The sequence below is a fragment of the Lepisosteus oculatus genome, chromosome 2 (assembly GCF_040954835.1).
Source record: "Lepisosteus oculatus isolate fLepOcu1 chromosome 2, fLepOcu1.hap2, whole genome shotgun sequence".
Taxonomy (NCBI): domain Eukaryota; kingdom Metazoa; phylum Chordata; class Actinopteri; order Semionotiformes; family Lepisosteidae; genus Lepisosteus; species Lepisosteus oculatus.
Window position 1 is genome coordinate 17,394,274 of NC_090697.1, and position 23,086 is coordinate 17,417,359.

Here is a 23,086-nt window from a genome sequence, read left to right on the forward strand (position 1 = left end):
ATTTAAACCCTGTTTCTGGAATTGGGGTGGGTGCAAGTAGATTCCAGGGTGTTGAGGAGCCTGACAGCCTGCGGGAAGATCATTTGTTTTCCTAAATGATAGGAGGGCAAAGAGTTCATGGGAGGGGTGGGAGTGGTCATCTACTATACTGGAGGCCCTGTATACGCAGCGTTTTGTGATAGGTGACAGAAATGGAAGGGAGGGAGGGTCCAATTAATTTTTTAGCTGTTTCCACAATTCTTTGCAGGGTTTTGCAGTCTGAAGAGTTGCAATTCCCAAACCAAACAGTGATAGCGCTGGTCAAGGTGCTCTCAATGGTGCTTCTGTAGAAAGTGGTAAGAATGGGTGGGGGAAGGTTTGCAGGTGCAAAGCTGTTTTTTAAAAAATCTTTGATATCCCAATAGTTCTTTATCTAAGTAGACTTCTTTTGCAAATGGTTTCAAGGGCTGCATTTAGTTAACAGCATCCACTACACAAATTTCTGAAGGACATGGTTTTCATGCATTGGTGCTACTGTGATTATAGTATAATACCACCTAGTCTTTTAACAAAACTTCAGTGTGGGTAATGTACCATGAAAATACAGTATGTTCTCACTGTCATGTATGAATATTAGTTTGTAAAGAAGGTGAACTTGAATATACAGTAGTTAAATAAGAGAGTAGGTTATGCACTTGCATAGATATTTTCAACAAATGACCATCCATCTCTGTCTCCAAGTATGACTGTGATCTATTAAAAGCATGATAGATTTTGCAGCATCTTGGCTTTGGCTGTTGTGCAAATAGCAATTGTAAATGTGTGATGTTATCTGAGACATTTTTTCCTTAATATTAACATACTCAGGCAAATGTTTATTGAGTTTTTATACGGAACTGTGAAAGACCTTGTTATAAATTATAAATCTGCATTTTTACCCCAGTGTATTAAAGAATAGACATATACCTGCTACAAAAATATTCCTGTTATCAGCATATGAGCATAATAGAAATAATCTCTCTATTTGGTTAAAAGAAAAAAAAAACATTTGTGCATCTCTGTTACTCATCAAGGTATTGAAAGTTATGAACCTTTTCAAAATATTGAATTTTAATAATACTGTGTACTGTCCAATAAAGTAATACTGTACCATAAACAGTAATTTGGTTTTGCACTTAAAATAGTCTCTTTTTTCTTGTTTCTTGTGTCAGGCTAGAGCCAGTGCAAAAAAGTTTCGGAAAGTAACGTTGACAGTTTCTCCGAAAGGGATCATCCTGACAGATACGGACACCAATGAACTAATTGAAAATGTCTCCATATACAGGTTGGTGACACACTAAAAAACTTGTTTTATCTACATTAGTTTTTTTAATTCTGATATGCCAGCAGCTACTGTACATCAGCCTGCAACTCACTGAAGCTCAGCAGGTGTGAGCCTGGCCAGTACCTGGATGGGACACCTCCTGGGAAAGCTAAGGTTGCTGCAGGAAGAGGTCTTATTGGGACCAGTAGATAACACCCTGCAGTCTTTGAGGATCCCAATGCCCCAGTTGTAATGGGGGCACAATACTATAAAAAAGTGGCGCTGTCCTTTGGATGAAACATAACACCAAGATCCTGACTCTCTGGGGTCATTAAAAATCCCATTACATTTTTCGAAAAAAAAAGGAGTTTTATCCCAGGTGGCCTTGCCAAATTTTCACCATGGTCTCCTAATAATCCCCATCTATGAATTGGCTTCATCACTCCTCTCCACCAATTGCTGATGCGTGTTGATCATACTTGTGCACTTGGGCTGCCATCACATCATCCAGGGGTGGTTACACATTTTGGTGGCGAAAGGGAGTCTTAAGTGTAATCTAAGGGAAAGGAATTATTATTATTATTATTATTATTATTATTGTTATTATTATTATTATTATTATTATTATTATTATTATTATTATTATTATTATTATTATATCAGATGTAGAAATATGCATACAATGTATACAGACTGAAATATTTAATTAACAAAACTTGCTGCCTCTCAATTCTTTTTTATTTAATAATATATCCAGTAATAGTACAATAATATGTAGTCATGCTAAAATACTTCTATTGTAAGTAAGAAAATTAACGTGAGAAATATATCACTTTATTCTAGGGTGCATTATGTTTATCTGAAGTGTATCTGAAATTAGTACAATTAAGAAACTCCTATCTTGATGGTCTGTTCTCAATGGTAGTACAGACCTCAGATCTTAAGTGTTCTTTAGACAATTGCTCTGTTCGTTAAACAATAACAAAGTTGTCCTAGATCTCACATTATTGCTTAACAGTCATCAAGATCTATGGGTAATTATCAAATATGAACCATATAAGTGATTGAGAGTATAGGAATATATTTTTTTTACCAAGTTAATTCTCTGTGCATTATTTTTAAATTATTAATGTTTTATCAAAAAAGTACATATTTCTAGAAAAAGGCTTTGTTCCTGCAGATAAAGCATAATATTTGTTACTCATTCAAAATCTCCCCCACTGTCATGAAAAAATGTATTCAAATGCAATGAATGTCGCCTGGGATAATATTTGAAGGATACATTTTATATTATAACACTTTTTGAAAGATAAAAATTTGAACACAATCTTAAACAATCAACCTGCTGCCTGGGTCCTGTGTTTGATCACAACTTTTGGTCAATGTCTAGTGTGCTTTTTATTTCCATATTCGTGTGAGATTTGCTGGGTGCAGTGTATTCTTCCCATCTCCAAAAGACAAGCAGGATTTGAGTGTCTACTCTAAATTGTTCATTTCTGGGGTGTTTTAAACTAATTTGATAGACATTGGGAGTGTGTTGATAGTAGAACTGGCTACAAGATTCTGATGTGATACTGTATGTTGTGTCTCTTTCATTCACAGGGACAGTGGTTTAATGTTATAAGCATGAGCTTACTTAAGAAAGATATCGATTTTTTTTACTTTCCCTGTTTTCTCCTTGGATGGCAACTCCTCAGCAGACTGCAAGTGGAGCTGAAAAGAGTTTTGACTCTGAGGGATGGGGTATTTATACATGCCTTTGGTTAAAAACGGACCCTCTAGCTTGCTCTCATTGAGCAGAAGGTGTCCGCCATCACACTGATATTCTTCATTGTCCTAAATAGACGTGCTGAAGGGATCGTCCTTTTCATTTCCTGATCCCCAATCCCAGGAGAACAAGACTTCCCTTCCAGAAAACCCTACTGCACAGAAAACCCTAAGGGTACAAAAGGCTATCAGAATTTGGTAGAACTGTGGAAGGATTTAATTTTCTTTTAATGTAATTGAACACTTCTTACTGTGTATCCACAGTCTTCAGCAACATCTCTCAAGCATCTATGTTCTTTGTAGGTTTTTTAAACATCTGAGGATTTTATTCTAAGCCCCAGAGAACTACATCAAGTGCAGCTACTGTAAGCTAAGGTTTGGCAGATCTTTGATCATTATACTCAAAGCCTGGGGTCCCTTGCATCTGAGGGACTGCTCACAACATAGCTGATAGTGCTGATATAAGTCAGACTGTATCTATTATAACACCAATGAAGAATACCAGAATGACTGTATTTAACACAGCTGATAGAATATCCAAGCAAACACTCCCATTGTAGTAGGTATGAGACTCTATTCCATAAAGGAATACTACCAAAAGCTTTGCAATGCCTTTGAAATAACTCTCGAACATGTGAACTATTGTAGTGTTTTTGTATTTTTAATAATCTTCCTAGACCAGAACAATTATCAACTGCATTTTGGTTTGTTCCTAATATTTTGGTCAGGGGGGTGTATACATGTATATTTACTCCATGCAAGCACATGCTAGCAGCCATATCACCCTGCAACTTACAATTGGCAGCCCACTGAAGCTAAACAGGTGTGAGCCTGGTCAGTACCTGGATGGGAGACCTCCTGGGAAAAACTAAGGTTGCTGCTGGAAGAGGTGTTAGTGAGGCCAGCAGGGGGCGCTCACCCTGCGGTCCATGTGGGTCCTAATGCCCCAGTATAGTGACAGGGACACTATACTGTAAACAAGCGCTGTCTTTCGGATGAGACATAAAACTGGTCCTGACTCTCTGTGGTCATTAAAAATCCCAGGGTGTTTCTCGAAAAGAGTAGGGGTGTAGCCCCGGCGTCCTGGCCAAATTTCCCATGCCTCCTAATAATCCCCCTCTATGAATTGGCTACATTACTTTGTTCTCCTCCCCCCACTCCGACAGCAGGCGGAGTATTCTCGGTCACATTTAATGGCAATGTCAGCTCAAACATTTGGTTCAAACCACCAAATGGAGACGGGCGTGCCGACAAGCGGACCCTGCTGATGCGGGATTAACGCTAGGATGAGAGACTTCATGCAAGCACAAACAGTATGTTTAGCATTTGACTTTATTCTTAGATATGTGAAAAAACATCTCTGTATTTTGATTTAGATTTCCAGATCAATTCCCTTTCATTTTTCTACTGCTCGTTTCCCATTCTTGCTCTGAAATTCCTCTGACATGGAATGCTTTCCAGCCAGGGCCCTGCACATAGTGATAAGCTACCGATTAAGACTTGCAGACTTTAGATGTAAACACCTGACAGTTTAGGAATGGGGTACTCTCTGCCAGCCAAAACATTCCACTCTTTCTACACGCTGTTTCACAACAGTAGTGCTTAGGAAGTGCAGTGTATATGAAAGAGTTTGTTTGAGCATTGGAATTTAGGTCAGAATCTCATGAGTTGTGGATCTGTAGCTGAGAGCAATGGTTTCTGTTATTTATCTACAAGTACTAATTATGTTGGAAAGCCTTTTGAAGTAGAGTGTTTGATTCATTCTTCCCTCAGGTACTAAAAGACATATTTTAATTATTTTATCTTTCATCAGGGTAATTGATAATTTATGAAACTCAATTAGTTTTATATTTTGCTAGCAGAATTTAATGAACAATTTGATATGTGAATTCCTTAAAACATTAATGTAAAATGTGATATCATATTGGAGCTGTAAAAGAATGCCACTCTGGAACCAGTCCATAGTAGATCAACCAGGCACATTCCCAGGCTAAAAGAAATATCCAAATCTGACATACAGCACTTAAGAAAGGAATATTTTCAATCTTGAACATACAGAAGACTTTGAGAGGACCTGATTCTTCAAATCCTGAAGGGCAACAACCAAGTGAACACTATGCACTTTTTAAAAGTGAGACACAAACCAGAGTACTCAAATTCAAACTAAGGGACCATCCTTTTAAAATGTAGAACATGAGGCAGTTCTTTTCACAACACGCCACACAGCCTGTAACACGCTACACAGCTATATTATCAAACCCAACCCTATCACTTAATTAAAGAAATGTCGAGATGAGATCCTCAAATTACAAGCAACCAAACAAGCTAGATGGGCCAAATGGCCTTTTCTGATTAGCAGACAAATCTCATAGGTAATGAAAGTTGTCAGCATTTTTATATATATGCTGTATAGAAGAGGTCCCCTTTAACATCCTTAAAGGGGACTATAAAACAGCAACATTAAGCAAATCAGCGCTAAGTAGGGAATTATTACTTGGAAGACGTTTAGTGTGACATGTTTCTCAGATAAAATCAATGTATTTCTATAGTTATAGAGACCAGGGCATGACAGAAGTAAGTCATGAGTAGTGTACAGTACATCCATGTTTTCTTTGTATACACAGAACAGTCATGATTACTGTAATGGCCCATTAAGTTGAGCACTTAACTGTAATGTAACCTTGATTGAAACAGTATGTTTTAGAAAGACATAGAATCTGAAAGACTAGTGCGAGATTATGGGTGTGAGATACTTAAAAATATTTTTTAATTCAACATTTATGTTCAGTTTAATACGATATAAAGTAACATAAAATCTGCACAAATGATAAATAAGTAATCTAATACTGGACAGAGTTAAATTACTTTGATTTCTACTTATCTAGTAACATAGTATGCATGCGCTTCTGAACATTTCTCTGAAATACTTTGGGCACTTTGTGTTCAGAAGACATTAAGTAGGGGAATCAAATACATACAGTTATAAAATAACACAGAAATATATTTCTATAAACTTTGATGGACTGGTGTCCTGTCCATGGAGTATCACAGCTTGCACCCATTACTTGCTGAGATAGGCTTGGTTTCCCTGTGGCTCTTAAACTGATAAAGTGGTTTAGAATGGATATATATATATTTATAATTATTTTTAGATAGTACAAAGCAATGATTTTACTAGATATTTGCCATTTTCTCCACTCTTGACTTTGTCACAGTTAAATATAATAAAAAACAATAAAATTGAAGCAGGGCGATGTTAAGTGAGGACCCCCTATATTGAAGATGTTAGAGCTCTGGGGTGCTGTGTAAATGTACAAGTAACAAAATAACAAATAGGTAAAGTCCAGGTTGAAAAAGAACAAAAAATCACAGTTCTGGTGTGGTGCCTTCTTCAAATGTGTAGGGTAACGATGGAGGGAGGAAGCAGGAATAAGAGTGAAACAGATATTAAAGACAGCATGACAATATGAAGAGCAGGGAGACGTGAGAAATGGGGTATAAACAGAACAAAATCTAGTAGGCAAATGGGAGATGCAGAAGGCAAAAACCTGAGAAAAGCTAATGAAGAGATTTGGAAAAAATAGTTGATCATTCGGAGCTTGTTGTAGCTGCAAACCAGTTGAAGGATAAGTAGGTCAGAGTAATTCTGACTAGGAGGAACAAACTGGGTAAATACTGTCTTGGAGAGATCATTGATCTTCACTGTTTTGACATATTCTCTGAAACAATTAGACATTTAGTTTTCCTGTTATGCCAATGTACAGTAAATGACAATACATTTTTGTAAGGCTTGCAAATAAATGACTGAAAGTGATGCTCCTGACTGATTTTGATATTTAATAATAATTCCTTACATTTATAGAGAGCTTTTCTGGACACTCCACTCAAAACACTTTACAGGTAATGAGGACTCCCGTCTACCACCATTAATGTGCAGCATCCACCTGGATGATGCGACGGCAGCCATAGTGCACCAGAACTCCTCACCACACATCAGCTATCAGTGGGGAGGAGAGCAGCGTAATGAAGCCAATTCATAGATGGGGATTATTAGGAGGCCATGATTGGTAAGGGCCAATAGGAAGTTTGGCCAGGACGCCGGGGTAACACCCCTACTCATTTTGAGAACCACTGAGGCATTAGGACCCACACAGACTGCAGGGTGAGTGTCGCCTACTGGCCCCATTAACACCTCTTCCAGCAGCAACCTTAGTTTTTCCCAGGAGGTCTCACATCCAGGTACTGACCAGGCTCACACCTGCTTAGTTTTAGTGGGCTGCCAATTGTGAGTCACAGGGTGATATGCCTGCTGATATTAACTGTATATTTGTGCTGCTGGATATGTATTTGTAGGAGATATAGTGACCAAAAGTGTCTGGTGTGGAGAGCTGTTTTGGACAGTAAGAGATCTGTGGACAAGAAGGGTGTGTAGATTAGGTGGTCTTTGGCATGATATTTTTAGGGGGAAGATTTGTTTGATGGCCTTGGGAATACAAACAAACGTCTAAGGGTAGGACAAGTGGAATACTAGTCTAATAATAATAGACTAATCTAGATGTAGAAATACCTTGAAGAGTTAATTTTCTAAGGGCTCTTTAAGATAAGATCACTTTATTGGCCATATACAATTTCTAGCATTAGGAATTCATATTTTTCACATATCCCAGCTTGCTCTCCATGAGACACACAGACAGGGAGAGAAGCTTGGGGTCAGAGCACAGGGTCAGCCATTGTACAGCACCCCCAGAGCAGCTGGGTTTAAGAGCCTTACTCAAGGGCCCAACAAAGTAGGATTCCTCTGTCAGCCATGGGATTTGAGCCGGCAACCTTCCAGCCACAGGCGCAGATCCTTAACCACAGAGCCACCACTCCGCCCCTTTTTGACTGCAGTGAAGACCTTGTTAATGCAAAAAGACAGCATTTCAAGGTCTTAATTTTAGAAGTCAGTCTCATTCCTACATAAAGGAGAATGCATGTTGAACTCTGAAAAATGACAAGAGTTTTAAGTATGTTTCTATATCAGATGAGATTGTATTATTTGTTTGCTGCTCCACTAATTTGATTTCTTTTCCCTATTGCATATACGGTACATTTTCTAAAATAATTTCTAATACTGTTGAACAAACTTCTAAACTTTGTACTTTCATGTTTTCAAGTAGATTATTAACCGGAAGAACAACATCAAATGAAATAATTCATAACTTGAATCGATTCTCAATATTTTTCACTGCAGCTTTTTGTTGTAAAAATCTGTGTAAATATCAAACCAGCATTGACAGTAACATTAATGTCAATAATGAAAATATTTAGTAACTTTTATTCCAGATACATACAGTATGCCAATGTTGCATATCTTACATTGTGTTTAAAAACTACTTAAAAAGACCTTGAATTGTTGACAGCTGTATTGTATTATCATGTTGTATGGGTCAGGAACACAGTATATGGTACAAGCTGTACTACTGTACTTTTCTGTAGAGTGTGCAGGAAAAACTGGGGTTGAAAATTGGTAACACACCTCTATACACAAGAGAAGTGCACTTCATTGAACTTACTTTAGTTGATTTTAAAAGAGTGTTTTCCTACCAAACAAATCTCCAAGTCTACAGAATAAGGACCCACTTTCCTAGATAGTAGGTATTTCGCTGTATGTATTTTTAAAAGTCACCACATTTCAAATTCTAGATTTTATTCTTCTAGTTAGGTAAGCCTAGTGTCACATAATAATAGCTACTGAATTGTAAAAAATGGACAAAGGACTACAGTATGGCCTTGCATCTGTCTTTTTTCAGAATTTCCTATTGCACTGCAGACAAAGCTCAGGACAAGGTGTTTGCCTATGTTGCCCAGAGCCAGTTTAATGAGACACTGGAATGTCATGCCTTTCTCTGTCCCAAAAAGAAAATTGTAAGTATATTCAACAACACTATTGACAAGAATATTTTTTTTCTGCAAAGACTTTAAGGCTGTATCAAATTCAGCATTTCAACAGTTTAAGTTTGAAGTACTAGGCATTTAGTTAAACAATGAAAATACTTTTTATTTCACTTATCTATATCTTGAACCTACATATTTTCTCCTTGAACTTTTAAGAAAAATAATTGTAAAAAAACAAAGTGATCAACGTATAGTTGTGAGCTGCAGTTTGCTTTGTTCAATAGTTCTGTATCTCTTGGCGTGATGCATAATTCTAGGTGTGTGGTAAATTAGTTCAGAAGTTCCCAAGTGCAGTTGATGAATGGGAACCATTATATTGTTTTGTCTTTCCAAAACTGTGTTTCTGTAAAGAGGTAGGTGATTGTAGCAACTTTCAGACAGTCCTGAAATTACAGTGCATTCTCTTTAGGTCAGTTTAGATTAATTAAAACAGAACAAAATAACTAAAACCATTATTCATTTTCATGAATGTTTTCTTGAACCACATACTGTACATGCATGCACATCAACTTATAGAAATCCTCAGTCTTCTGAAAATAAATTAGATTTGGTAATCTAATGGAATCATAAAATGCCAGAAAAGGCATTTTACGAGTATCACATTTCTGATGAATAGTCTCTCTTCTTTCTCTAATAAGATTCTTTTTTAACCTTTCTTTCTTTTTTGTGGGGGGAATTTTTTTAGGCCCAAGCAGTAACTCTGACTGTTGCTCAGGCCTTCAAAGTTGCCCTGGACCTCTGGGAACTTGCACAAGAAGGTGGAAGAATCATTTTATTGATCTGACTGTTTGAAGTTAAGAATTAGTGTAACTGACATCACAAACAAGTGTACAGAAGCCAACTTAACTCTTTTGAAATCTTTCTTCAGTCTTATTGTAGAGTTGATGAGATGTATAAGATGTTTAATCCTTTTACATCTAAATCTACCTATAATGCAAAGTCAATGGAAATTTGTACTGAAGACATTAATATAAAAAAGTTCTGGAGCATTTTGATGACACAACATAAGGTATTATTCTCTGCATATCTTTGTTGTCTTTCTACCTTTTAATTGGCTTCACTTCCCTTTAGGTTACAAATGTACTGCTTTTGTTAAGACACTGCTGCCATCTAGTGGATTAATTGTTAAATGTATTTTGGTCTTGAACGTGATTTTAGTTGTACGTGTTTTAGAGTATAATTTAAGACACGACCTGCATTTTAAATTTTTTTTCTCATTTCTGTGTAGGATTATGAAAAATGAAACACTTGTAAGAAAACACCAGAAAGTTCTTTTATTTTATTCTTTTATTTACAGACAAAAGCAAGAAGGTCCACCCATGCTGCTCCTGCTCAGAAATGGACTCCAAACGTGAACCGAAAAGCCACTGTGTCTCAGGTAAAGCAAGGTTACTTGTGCCTCTAGCATTCTGAGCTTTTCACCAGAAAGCGATCTAATTTTGTTTTACATCACTTTCAGACTTAGAAACAAACAAAGGCCTAAGTGAAGAAGAAAAGTTAAAGAAGCCTTTTTTCTCCTCATCTTTTCACTCCAAGTCACAGCACAACAGCCCGGTCCGAAGACCACCTATAAAACAAGACTCATGGGTAAGTGATCTTAAATGACATCACTGGTGTTTCTTCTAAGCACATGCCTCAGCCTTTGAACCAATGACCCAGTGTCATCAGTTCAAACTGGTTATACCACTAGTCAAGTGCAACCAGAGGCAGCAAATGTTTTACTGGTAAGTGTAGAAGAGTGTGAAACAGTGACTAGTAAGATTTCAATGATGTCAGTCCATCATGGTCCTTTATTTGTAAAAGATGTTTAAGGTGCAAGGCTGCAGGTCTGCATGTGCTCTCTGTAGTTCAGGCCATCAGCCTACACTTAACTCAGATCTAGTGTAGTCTATTATATCATGTGGAAAATAATGCTTAAAGTTTAAAATCCACAACTTAATTGAAAAACACAATGGAGCTAACAAAGGTTTGATACTCCCTGTGTATGAGTGATTGACTGTAAGCATACGATTAAGCATATGACTGTAAGTACAGTATGTGTGCTTTAAAGTTTGATTACTTACTGTTGCCTAAACCTGTGTAGCTTGAACTGGACAGATACGAATACATTTTATTGGAATCCTGGTTTAGTTTCTGGTGTGGTATCTGCATGAAGTGTGTACAGTATGTTTGCCCTCTGATTTGGGTGGACTTCTTCTGGGAGCTCTAGTTTCCTCCCACAGTCTATAGTTATACTGGTAATAATAATAATTGTTCACACTTATATAGCGCTTTTCTGGACACTCCACTCAAAGCACTTTACAGGTAATGGGGACTCCTCTCCGAAACCACCAATGTGCAGCATCCACCTGGATGATGAGACGGCAGACATCAGCCACACATCAGTGGGGAACAGAACAGAGAGCAATGAAGCCAATTCATAGATGGGGATTATTAGGAGGCTATGATTGATAAGGGCCGATGGGAAATTTGGCCAGGACGCTGGGGTGACATCCCTACTCTTTTCTAGAAACGCCCTGGGATTTTTTAATGACCACAGAGAGTCAGGACCTTAGTTTTATGTCTCATCCGAAGGACGGTGCCTTTTTACCCTATATTGTCCCCGTCACTATACTGGAGCATTCGGATCGACACAGACCCCCTGCTGGCCCCGCTAACACGTCTTCCAGCAACAAACTTAGTTTTTCCCAGGATGTTTTTTAAAAAAAAAATTAAGATCAGATACAACTTGATCGGCATAACACAACAGATTTGATTCTTCAAATACAATATAATGTAGTGCAATATATGTGCAAAACTGATAATTTCATCACTCAGATTTCTGTGAGGTCCTCTTTACCAGTAACTACACTTAGCAGGAACATGTGGCAGATAAAATATACAAGTTAATTTGTGTCCCCTCTGATCTTACTGAAAGTGAAGAAAATTGAAACCTCAATATTTTCAACTCTTTCACCGTGTATTGGATTTTATCAAGCTTTCCTTTTGACATTTCAATGTGTAACCACATGGTGGAGCAAATGCCCACCGTACTACTCTGCTGATTCTCATTTTACACTTTTCCAATTAAAACCTGAGAGAAAGCACAAAGTGGAACACAATGTGGAATGCATTGTATGACTCTTGAAGAACATGAATATACTCAAAGTGGCTTATAAAATATAAGTCAAGGTGGCGTCTTTGTACGTTGGACTTACACAAACTATTGTTTGCTTTTATGTATTTTTTCTTTCTTCCTTTATATTTATTAATTTATTTTCAGGATACAGAGGATGGACTTGATGATGCTTTCTCCAGGTAGGTCTGGGCCTATTATAATATGTATAAAGTTTACAGGTGAGACTGAAATCATGCGTGATTCCCTTGACCTGCCACTCCACAGTGAACCCTATGGCAGTCCAGCAGCCTGTAACAAGATTCATTATCTTCTACCTTGTTCTTTATCTTGTTATTGATTGAGATCTGGGTATTGAGTCTGATAAGATAGGAAAACATAAGTAAAGAAGATAGAACCTAGACATTGTTTATTTGTTCCTAATATGTGCTTGTGTGAGGATGAAAAGATTAAAGAACTGTCACTTCAGAAAGAGCTTCACATCTCTGTCTTTTTCATCAAAGTTAAGGAAGTACAGCATCACAGAGATGGTTGATTTTCAGTACCTTGAGAGGCAGATAAACTTAAAGTTAAAGATAAAGGGGCAGAAAACTGGCTTGTGACACCAGAAATTAAAGGCCCATTTAGAGTTCAGTAGACATTTTGTAGTTTACATTTGTATTGTTTCTTATTTGGTTATACCCAAACAGAGTCTAATTCCATGCTGAAAAAATGAAAAACTAGAAACAACAGTTTGGCTTTGAAGCCTTTTTCAGGTGACAAACGTTTAGAAGACTCAAGAGCTGAAACTGTTTTCTCTTTTTTCTTTCTAATGTTCCACATGGAATGAACCTCTTCTTATTCCTTAGGATGGAAATATACCTTGTGTGGCACAGTGGAAGAGTGGTTAGCATTGCTGCCTCAAAGCGCTGGGGTCCTGGTTAAAATTCTGGACCTAGGGTGTTTTCTGCATGGGATTTGTATGTTCTCCCTGTGTTTGTGTGGGTTTTCACTGGGTCCTCTGGTTTCTTCTCACAGTCCAAAGACACACTAATAGGTTAATTGCCTTTTTGGAAAATTGGTCCTGGTATGAGTGAGTGTATGTCTGTGTTTGTGTCCATGTGTGTCCTGCAGTGGATGGGTATCCTATCTAGGGTGTACTGTACCTCGCTTTGTGCCCCCTGTTTCCAGAATAGATTTGGGCTCCCCTGAGACCCTGTATTGGGTGAAGTGGTTAGTGAGTGGAAGACTGGAAATATACTTTATTACATAAAAACCGTTATCCCACTTTATTTGAACACCAGAGGTAATTTTACAGTATAGATCTACTTATCATCATGGAATTAACCTTATTCTTTTACAGTTAACACACTGACTTAACTCCTGAATAATTCTTGTAACATAGTTTCATTAAGACATAGTGAACAAATGAAAATAGCTACCATAGGCATTACCTGTATCTATCTGAAACACATCTGTAGGAGAAGACAAAACTGCACATTTGCATCAGTCTCTCATTAATATACAGCATTTTACACAATTGGTCTTCAATTAATTGACATTTATCAAAAAACATTTTTATCAAATATTTATTAGACCTTAAGGCTGCTCAAAAAGAAAACATTCCCTTCTGTTCTTTTGCACATTGAGTGAGAGATCACGGGTGGGCAGCCAGGCTGAATCATGCTGAAATGTTACTCTCATACATGCATGAATTATTAACACTGACTTTATCTCCACTGACAACACAAGCAATACTCACATGATGCTGTACAAAGATTGAAAATGACTGATGGATAGTGGAGAAGTTCATTCCTGTTTGAGAAGCCTCTGGAGAATAAATGGTAGTTTTCTAAAATTGAGTTTTAGAAAATACAGCATTGTTGAAAGCTCATAAAACGTTCTCCCATTTCCAGGCTTAATAATATGTATTTCAGATGTCAAAAGCTGAAATCGACAACATACGTTATCAGACACTCCATTGTGTTAAAATTTTAGGTCATGAGCCAGAGAAAGAAGAAGCTGCACTCGGGCTCATCTACCATAACAGCCCGGGCACATACAGCATGGTTCTCTCATGGTTGTCTCAAGCCATGTGTCACACGAGGCCACCTGTGTTTTTAAACAAAAACCCATTTAGTAGAAGCAATTGGTATAAAGTCAAAGCAATTTTGCAACTTGTCAGAGCCATCGCATATTTGTGAGCCTATCCCAGAAAACAGCAGCAATAGTGATAGGTGCTTTTATGTCTGTTGCACAATGTGTAATTTGAAATGAAGTATGTTTGTACAGTACTGTACTGTAGGTATAAACAGGTGATGTGTAGAATGACAGGGCTGGCTGGATATGGAGACAAGGGATTGCCATCAGATGAATTCCTGTTATCACTGGCTACATTCATTAAGAGAATATTTTTCAGAGTGTGACTCGATTTTGAAGGCTGGGGTAACATCACTGTAAGCCATGTTGTAAGGTTAAATAGGGAGTTTTAATCATTTCCTTGTCCATTAAACAGTAAAAGGATGATTAGATTGATTGATGTGAAATGAAGTTTGTTTGGAATTGTCTGTAGTACAGACTGAACTCCTAGATGAACTTTCTGAATTAATATTTTTTTGCAATGATAATTTGCAATGTTATGTCTGAACCTCTCAATTTCTCAATCCTTTTTCCCACTATGTAGGAGAAATCTCTTGCAGTGTTTCATAGCTAGCAATAATAAAATGTAAAATAGCTCAGTTAAACAGACGGTTATGCCGATATTAATGCTGTGGTGTGTCTTGGATCTATTAAAAATTAACATAATGCTCCACAGGGCTCCAAGTCATATCAAGTCATATCAAAGTTCAGGATTTCTAAATGATCTCCCTGTGCATTGAATTAAACAGTGGCATACTCACTATGTGCAATTTTAAAACTCATAAATGTGCTCCTACTTTAACTGTCTGATATTAAAGTCAAAATCAAAATGCATTTTTTCTGAGTTAGAAACAAATTACTAGTTTTGCACCAGCTATATTTTGCTACCGTAGCAATATGTTTATAGAATGATAAGAGCGATTCTTCCTTAATTCTATGCTGGACAGCTTTATCTGTGAAATGCTAGGAATCAGTGCCGTTAAATCATTCTGTTGAATATAAAGGTTAAAAGTGTATCCACGTTGTAAGTGTAATGTTGTGTGGCTCCATGGGATTTATCAAGATGTTTGTAGATTATGTGGTCAGCCCATGGATTCAGATCAGCCTGTGTAAGTGTCAAACCTGCTGTGCTGAAAGACCATTGCAAAAGATTTGAGTGCTCTTCACAAGCCCTATGAGTCACTGTAGTTGACCCAGTTCAGTAAAGCTGAGAAACCTTCTTGTACTGAAGAACAGGAACCAGCCTCTTCTTTCTAAGATGGTGTTTTTCATTAATAGCGTTTCTTTACTCGTTGTGAACTTAATCAAGAAGCCTATAGGATGTGCAAGCACATTCAATTATTTTTAAACTTTTAAATCTGTGGCATTACAAATCCATGTATTTAAATCACATCTGTTTTGTTTTTCTTCATTAATTCATTTTATTTTTGATAAATTCATTTGAATTTTATTCCCATAGGATCTCTTTGCAAGGTTGTTGAAACTAGTATTTCTCTTTTATCTGGCTATTATGCCTTCATCAAGTCTGAAGCCAAAGGGTATATATGATCAAGCATCTTCTTAATGAGAATAAACACTGGCTGATAATTGCTTCCTTCCAGGCAGACATAAACACTTTACATTGTGAAGCTGTCCATGTACAGTAGGTCAGTACCCTGCCACACATTTTTGAAAGCAAAACCAAAATTGTTTAGAACCTATACAGTGCCTTGCGAAAGTATTCGGCCCCCTTGAACTTTTCAACCTTTTGCCACATTTCAGGCTTCAAACATAAAGATATAAATTTTTTACTTTATGTGAAGAATCACCAACAAGTGGGACACAATTGTGAAGTGGAACGAAATCTATTGGATTTTTGAAACTTTTTTAACTAATAAAAAAAATGAAAAGTGGGGCGTGCAAAATTATTCGGCCCCCTTGCGTTAATACTTTGTAGAGCCACCTTTTGCTGGGATTACAGCTGCAAGTCGCTTGGGGTATGTCTCTATCAGTTTTGCACATCGAGAGACTGAAATTCTTGCCCATTCTTCCTTGCAAAACAGCTCGAGCTCAGTGAGGTTGGATGGAGAGCGTTTGTGAACAGCAGTTTTCAGCTCTTTCCACAGATTCTCGATTGGATTCAGGTCTGGACTTTGACTTGGCCATTCAAACACCTGGATACGTTTATTTGTGAACCATTCCTTTGTAGATTTTGCTGTATGTTTGGGATCATTGTCTTGTTGGAAGATAAATCTCCATCCCAGTATCAGGTCTTTTGCAGACTCCAACAGGTTTTCATCCAGAATGGTCCTGTATTTGGCTGCATCCATCTTCCCCTCAATTTTAACCATCTTCCCTGTCCCTGCTGAAGAAAAGCAGGCCCAAACCATGATGCTGCCACCACCATGTTTGACAGTGGGGATGGTGTGTTGAGGGTGATGAGCTGTGTTGCTTTTACGCCAAACATATCGTTTTGCATTGTGGCCAAAAAGTTCGATTTTGGTTTCATCTGACCAGAGCACCTTCTTCCACATGTTTGGGGTGTCTCCCAGGTGGCTTGTGGCAAACTTTAGACGAGACTTTTTATGGATATCTTTGAGAAATGGCTTTCTTCTTGCCACTCTTCCATAAAGGCCAGATTTGTGCAGTGTAAGACTGATTGTTGTCCTATGGACAGACTCTCCCACCTCAGCTGTAGTTCTCTGCAGTTCATCCAGAGTGATCATGGGCCTCTTGGCTGCATCTCTGATCAGTCTTCTCCTTGTCTGAGCTGAAAGTTTAGAGGGACGGCCAGGTCTTGGTAGATTTGCAGTGGTCTGATACTCCTTCCATTTCAAGATGATCGCTTACACAGTGCTCCTTGGGATGTTTGAAGCTTGGGAAATCTTTTTGTATCCAAATCCGGCTTTAAACTTCTCCACAACAGTATTACGGACCTGCCTGGTGTGTTCCTTGGTCTTCATGATGCTCTCTGCGCTTTCAACAGAACCTTGAGACTATCACAGAGCAGGTGCATTTATACAGAGACTTGATTACACACAGGTGGATTCTATTTATCACCATCAGTCATTTAGGACAACATTGGATCATTCAGAGATCCTCGCTGAACTTCTGGAGTGAGTTTGCTGCATTGAAAGTAATTTTGCACGCCCCACTTTTCATTTTTTTATTAGTTAAAAAAGTTTCAAAAATCCAATAGATTTCGTTCCACTTCACAATTGTGTCCCACTTGTTGGTGATTCTTCACATAAAATAAAAAATTTATATCTTTGTGTTTGAAGCCTGAAATGTGGCAAAAGGTTGAAAAGTTCAAGGGGGCCGAATACTTTCGCAAGGCACTGTATTACTGCTGAAACAGGTGGACAGGCTTTCAGTTTTCATGTGAGTCTCTTTCAATGTTCGTGTCTGTATCTATGCTTTTTGTACTGTAGCAGCACAAGTGGGGCTCCAGAGTACAAAATAATCTCTCTCATGGGAATGTGTCAACATTTGCTTCTGTTCTAATTTTTCATGCAGCAATATGGATTGTGAAGATGTGGACACAGGTAAGTGAAGTGGCACAGCAGAATTTTGTTCATGCGTATAATTCAATTTCTTACACAGATGTCTTGAGAACCAAGAAATGGGGACATTATATTTTTTTATATAATGAAAAGCATCATCTACAGCATGTTAGCATTTCTGTCTCGCAGTTCTTGGATCGTAGCTTTAATTCTAGACTTGTACCTTCTGTTTGACGTTTGCATGGTCTCACCATACTTGTTGACAGATGCTCTGGTTCCCATCCAGATTTCGCAGAGATACTAGTTAGGTGCACTGCTGTATTGACATCTCTTAATTGCCCAAGTGTGCCTGTGTGTGTGACTTACTCTTACACAGGACTGTTGTCCCAACCAGGGCGTAGTCCTGATTTGTTACTATGCCTTCAGAATTGGCTCTGGGTTTTGCAGCTCTTACCAGAACCGTGCAGGATTTAATGTGTGGATGAGTGGTAAGGGATCCTATGGAAGTGGACTGAGGAAATTACAGGAAGCCACCTAATAACATCTCCATTATGTCAAGTTGAGTGCATTTATGAAAGCATAAATATTGCAATAAATACTACTATAAAATAAGTATTGTGGCATAGTGGAGTACTGTGGATATGAGTGAAAATTAGATTCTTTTCTGACAGAATAATAGGATGAAAAAAACATTTCATACAATGTATATCTACTGTTTAATGAACAATCTTTTATGCTTGTAAATATATAGAATATGGAATGGAATGTGGCACTCTTTCTATGATGCCACTACTGCCTGCTTGATAAGCTAACCTTTTAAGCTTTTTAAGTTTATTTAAGAATATAAGAAAGGTAATGAATTAGAAGATTCGGTTCAATTAGCCCATTTGGTAGTTTGTAGTTTATTGATCAAAAGAATCTCATATAGGTATCTCTTAAAGGAACCCAGGTATGGGCTCGACATTATGACTGGGCAGTTTTTAATTGTGTTTAACAGGGTAGATTTAATCATTTACAACAAAAGGCAGCAAGTCTTTCCAGGACCTCTGACATGTGTATGACGGTCCATATGCTTAAAGATCCAAAATACAGTAAAAGCAACGCCATTGCTCACATAGAAATGTCATGTCTCTTTGTTTTCAGACTGGCAGAGTCCCGGACCAGAACGGAGTCTTAAGATGCAGCTATAAACTTCATTGTGACTCAGGAGAATCAGCTTCAGAACCGCAGAGTGTCCCATCCATGGGCTCTGATGATCCCAGATGAAGAAAACAGAGACTACAGAAATGCAAGGGGAACTCAGTTTTCCATAGATAGAAGGGAGATGCCCAGTTTTAAGTAGTACGTTCAATGAGGCAAATAAAACTGGGCACAGGTATGTCCTGTGTTACCTTCTGGAATTGCTAAGACATATTTTGCCTAGATCTTCTATAATACAGTGAGAGTGTGCACTGAAGACACACACAATGTAAGTCATGGAGGCAGATTTGTTTCATGGAACTGATTTGTCTTCTGTTGTAATTATACTGTTTTGCCTCAAGCTATTGTCCATAAGAGGGTTCATCTCCTAAAAAATGCAGTGTTATGAAAGCAGCCTTGGGGTCGATTACTATCATCAAGCTCATCTAAATTACTCTTTTCTTAGCTGTACATTACAAGAATTTTAGCAACACTGTATATCAAACTCCAATGTGATTTTATTGCAAGTCCTTTGTTTTCCATTGTGTCCTATTAAGATGATAAATTACAACATGAAATAATAAATTCCTGGATAAAAACTGCTGATAAGATATTTCTTATAATGGCTTCTTTCAAAAGGAATGATGTTTACTTCAGACAATGCGATACAAATTAGTTTTGTAAGTGTTTTCATATTTATAACAGGTTTTAGAAGGGTTGCATCTGAATAATAATAGACCCCGATGTTTCTTAGATGCAGTGGATGCTTCCTCGTTGCTGGTTCTCATAAGATTTTCACATTTTCTGTTTTTTTCAAATGATGTTTTTGTAGATAGATCAGGACATTACACACTGCTGTCACACAGCTCTTGGGTCCTGGGGCTGTTTGGAGTTTGCATGTTCACTCTGTGTCTATGTAGGTTTTTTGTGGGTGCTACAGTTTCTCCCCACTTTTCCAAACCTTGCAGACTACGTTAACTGAAGTATCAAAATGGTTCTGGTATTTGTATTTCCTATGTTGGACTGGCATCCAGAGTATAGCCTCACCCCATCAGTGAATGGAGTAGATCTTAGATAAGGGCCATGGACAGACAGAGGCTAGAGTACATCCTATACACGGCTATGTGGAGACAGAGCCCGGTAGAGTCCATGCAACTTCGCTGTGCCACCGCAATTATGTGCTTTGGGTTGTTACACCCCCCAGCACACTGACACACTGACAGTGGTAATCTTAAAGTGAACAGAGCAAAGGCTGGGATTTAGATACTGTATCAGTTTTCACTTTGTGAACTGGATTGGACTCCCAACCTTTTGATTACTAACTGTAGGATCATAGGTCAGACTGATTTTACCCAGTACAACAAGTGTTGGGGAAACTACAGGATAATAAGACAGCACATGTCAAGAGTAAACGAAACATACTGCTGGCTGCATCTGGGCCAGTCAACCAAAAGGTAGCAGTTTTCAGTATTCTTTAACTCATCTTAATAGTCTTAGAAAATTTTGAAATAGCAGTGTCTTTTGTTAAGGCAGATAAATCACAATAAAATTTGAATACATTGGATATAATAATATTACTACAAATTGCAATGTTTGATATCTCATAAATTCGGTTTTTTGTTTGGGCTTTTAAAAAAGTGTTACTCCATTTGAAAACGTTGTATATACTGATTTGGTGCATTTTACATCAAATTCTGCTGACTTTTAGGTGTTACTGCATTGAAGATATTTATGTCTCTAGCATGGATTGTGTATAAGTCAACAGACACTGACAAATAAAGCTAATAGATTCTCAGGGCACAGCTCTTTGGAAAGTTATGCTCTTCATCCTTCCCTAATCCTGATCTGTTTGAAGACTATCGACATAAATGTCAAACCTTGTCCTTACTGCACAACATCCATAAACTGGCATGGTTCCAATCTGAGTTCAAAAATAAGGAATGAGACCATTACTGCAGCACAGAGGAAGCTTAAGCACTTTTGTGCTATTAAACACAATATTCTTGGTACGTACATGCTGTATATAGAGATATACAACAAGCATTTCATGCTTTAATTCTTCTCGATATTATCAGAAAGATGTCTTAAATGCTGAAAAAGTGAATATACATTCTAAATTGGATTAAGTTATTCTAATTAATTTAAGGAACGGAAATAATTGCTGGTGTCATTAATGGTCTGATTATTGTTTAAAAGGTAAAAGGGTACATCAATATGATTTATAAACTTTATCATTATACTGTATTTAGTCATCCACCTCAGTCCTGTAATATTTTAATATGAACTATCCAATCTCTTTAGATACTCACAAATGTATCAGAGCTGAGTTACCAGAAGTCTTACATTTAAAAAAAAAAGGTCTGGTAAATATGAGAATGAGAATGTTTCAGCACCAGAAGTGATTTATTTAATGGAATTGTTTGGAGTACTAAGGTAATTGTTGGATATGGTGTCTTCACCCAACAATATTCATTCAATAAATGGCTATATGAGATCATAGAATCCTAATAACTGCTAAAGGGGCTAGATGAATGAATGGCCTCCTCTCATTATATTATGTTCTTAATATAATTAACTACTTTTCTACCACCCATTCCTATTACTTAACCACTCTCATCAGCTCTTCTTCAGCATTAGACGTAAAAAAGGCTCATTATGGTCTCAAAGGTTATATAAACTTGGACACGTCTGTTGCATTTTGTAGCTCCTAACAACTAGTAGGAATAATAAAGTAAATAATAATGACACCAATCTAAACTGAAACCCCATGCTAGCGAATTCCAGAATTCATTAGATTCACTTAAAATGGTAAGACATTATTAAGGGTCAATCTAAAAATAAAAATAAAATAGTGCTACTGTATTTATCTTTTGATTAATGGGTGTTTGTCAGCATCTGATGATGCATTTCTTCATATTACATAATGATTAATTATGTCTGCCTCCTGAGAGCTCCAGAATTGATTTCCCATCACATGACTAATGAATTCTGATTTCTGTCGCTGTGGATTAGTTCTTCAGAAACCTTTTTTGGGGAATGATTATCACAAAAGGACACAGAACTGTGGGTGACTCTTAGTCAATTAGGATACATTTCAAACATGCCAATAACTGTGTTTTCCTGTCAGTTAACACATACACCATCTACAGTAGTTGCTCTATTTTTGTAATTCATTTTAATATATTACATTAAATTTAATGTAATATTTTGTAATAGTATGTATTTGTATAATTAATTGCTTGCATTTTATATATATTCTATTGAAAATTTCATCCTAAGGGATCACAGATAGCACTTCAAATACAGGGTTTCATCAGGACGATGTGGCAGCCACAGCCACTATATACCGTGCCATGGGACCTTTAATGATAAAATAGTCAGGACATTGATTGAACAGTTGAATGTGTCATCCAAAGGATGAGACTATAATGCAGTACTCTCAGTCAACATACTGGGACATTGGTGTGAACTTTCTGGTGTGAATAAAAAATATTCCCACCTACTGATCTGGAAACACCCTTGGTTAGTACAGGTTAGTACAACTTCAGAGCACAAAAATCATTGAATAGCAAATGCACAAGTTCTCCAACTGGGGGTGTTGAAACTATGTTGTACTCCTAGTTTATGAGAATGGCAATAAAAAATACAGTTTGCTTATGAAATCAGCACTACTATGAGGAAGCGGATGTAACATAAACAGTCAGACAGCCTCACTTACAATAGATAAAATGTACAACAGGAGTTATTGTGGAAAAAAGTCAGAATAGTGTTTCTCTGTAGCTCAACACAATTCCACATTGATTTATAGACAGTAGCTAAAGTATACACCCAGTGTAATTCAAACATGCAATAATCAATAATCACTGTGCAGGAAGAAATTATTTGATACTGGAAAAACTATTTTGTCTCAGGATGGGGTGTTCAATTCTCAGTTCTCATCTGCATCATTGCAGAAATTTGCTGCGACCAGTTCCACAGTTCTTTTTTTGATAACTAGCAGGATCAACATTAACAATAAAAGATGCTACACTAGGTGTATCAAATTATATTATTTAAACCTCGGTACCTTGTGTAAAATTAACCTCAAAGGGAAAAGAAATGTTTGCCCTCCCAGTTGTTCAGTAGTAATAGACTCAAATTATTAAATTAAGCTACTGGGTGAACACTTGCAAGACAGGACATTGTGCTATATGCACTTCTTTTTTC

At 37.3% G+C, this 23,086-nt stretch overlaps 1 protein-coding gene across 3 annotated transcripts in view; it reads left to right on the plus strand.

Annotated features, from left to right (window-relative positions):
- Positions 1-19,483, plus strand: part of LOC102696159 (low density lipoprotein receptor adapter protein 1) — a 52,813-nt gene extending 33,330 nt beyond the window's left edge. The window contains exons 3-10 of one of the 3 annotated variants that reach the window (XM_006626082.3): positions 1,191-1,303; positions 8,842-8,956; positions 9,672-9,744; positions 10,284-10,364; positions 10,446-10,573; positions 12,249-12,283; positions 17,715-17,743; positions 18,845-19,483. In XM_006626082.3, the coding sequence (XP_006626145.2) occupies positions 1,191-1,303; positions 8,842-8,956; positions 9,672-9,744; positions 10,284-10,364; positions 10,446-10,573; positions 12,249-12,283; positions 17,715-17,743; positions 18,845-18,891 (621 nt within the window). In that variant the 3' untranslated portion in view covers positions 18,892-19,483. The remainder of the gene's footprint in view (positions 1-1,190; positions 1,304-8,841; positions 8,957-9,671; positions 9,745-10,283; positions 10,365-10,445; positions 10,574-12,248; positions 12,284-17,714; positions 17,744-18,844) is intronic. The other 2 variants (XM_015352719.2, XM_015352708.2) reach the window with 2 other exon arrangements.
- The last annotated feature ends 3,603 nt before the right edge of the window (positions 19,484-23,086 follow it).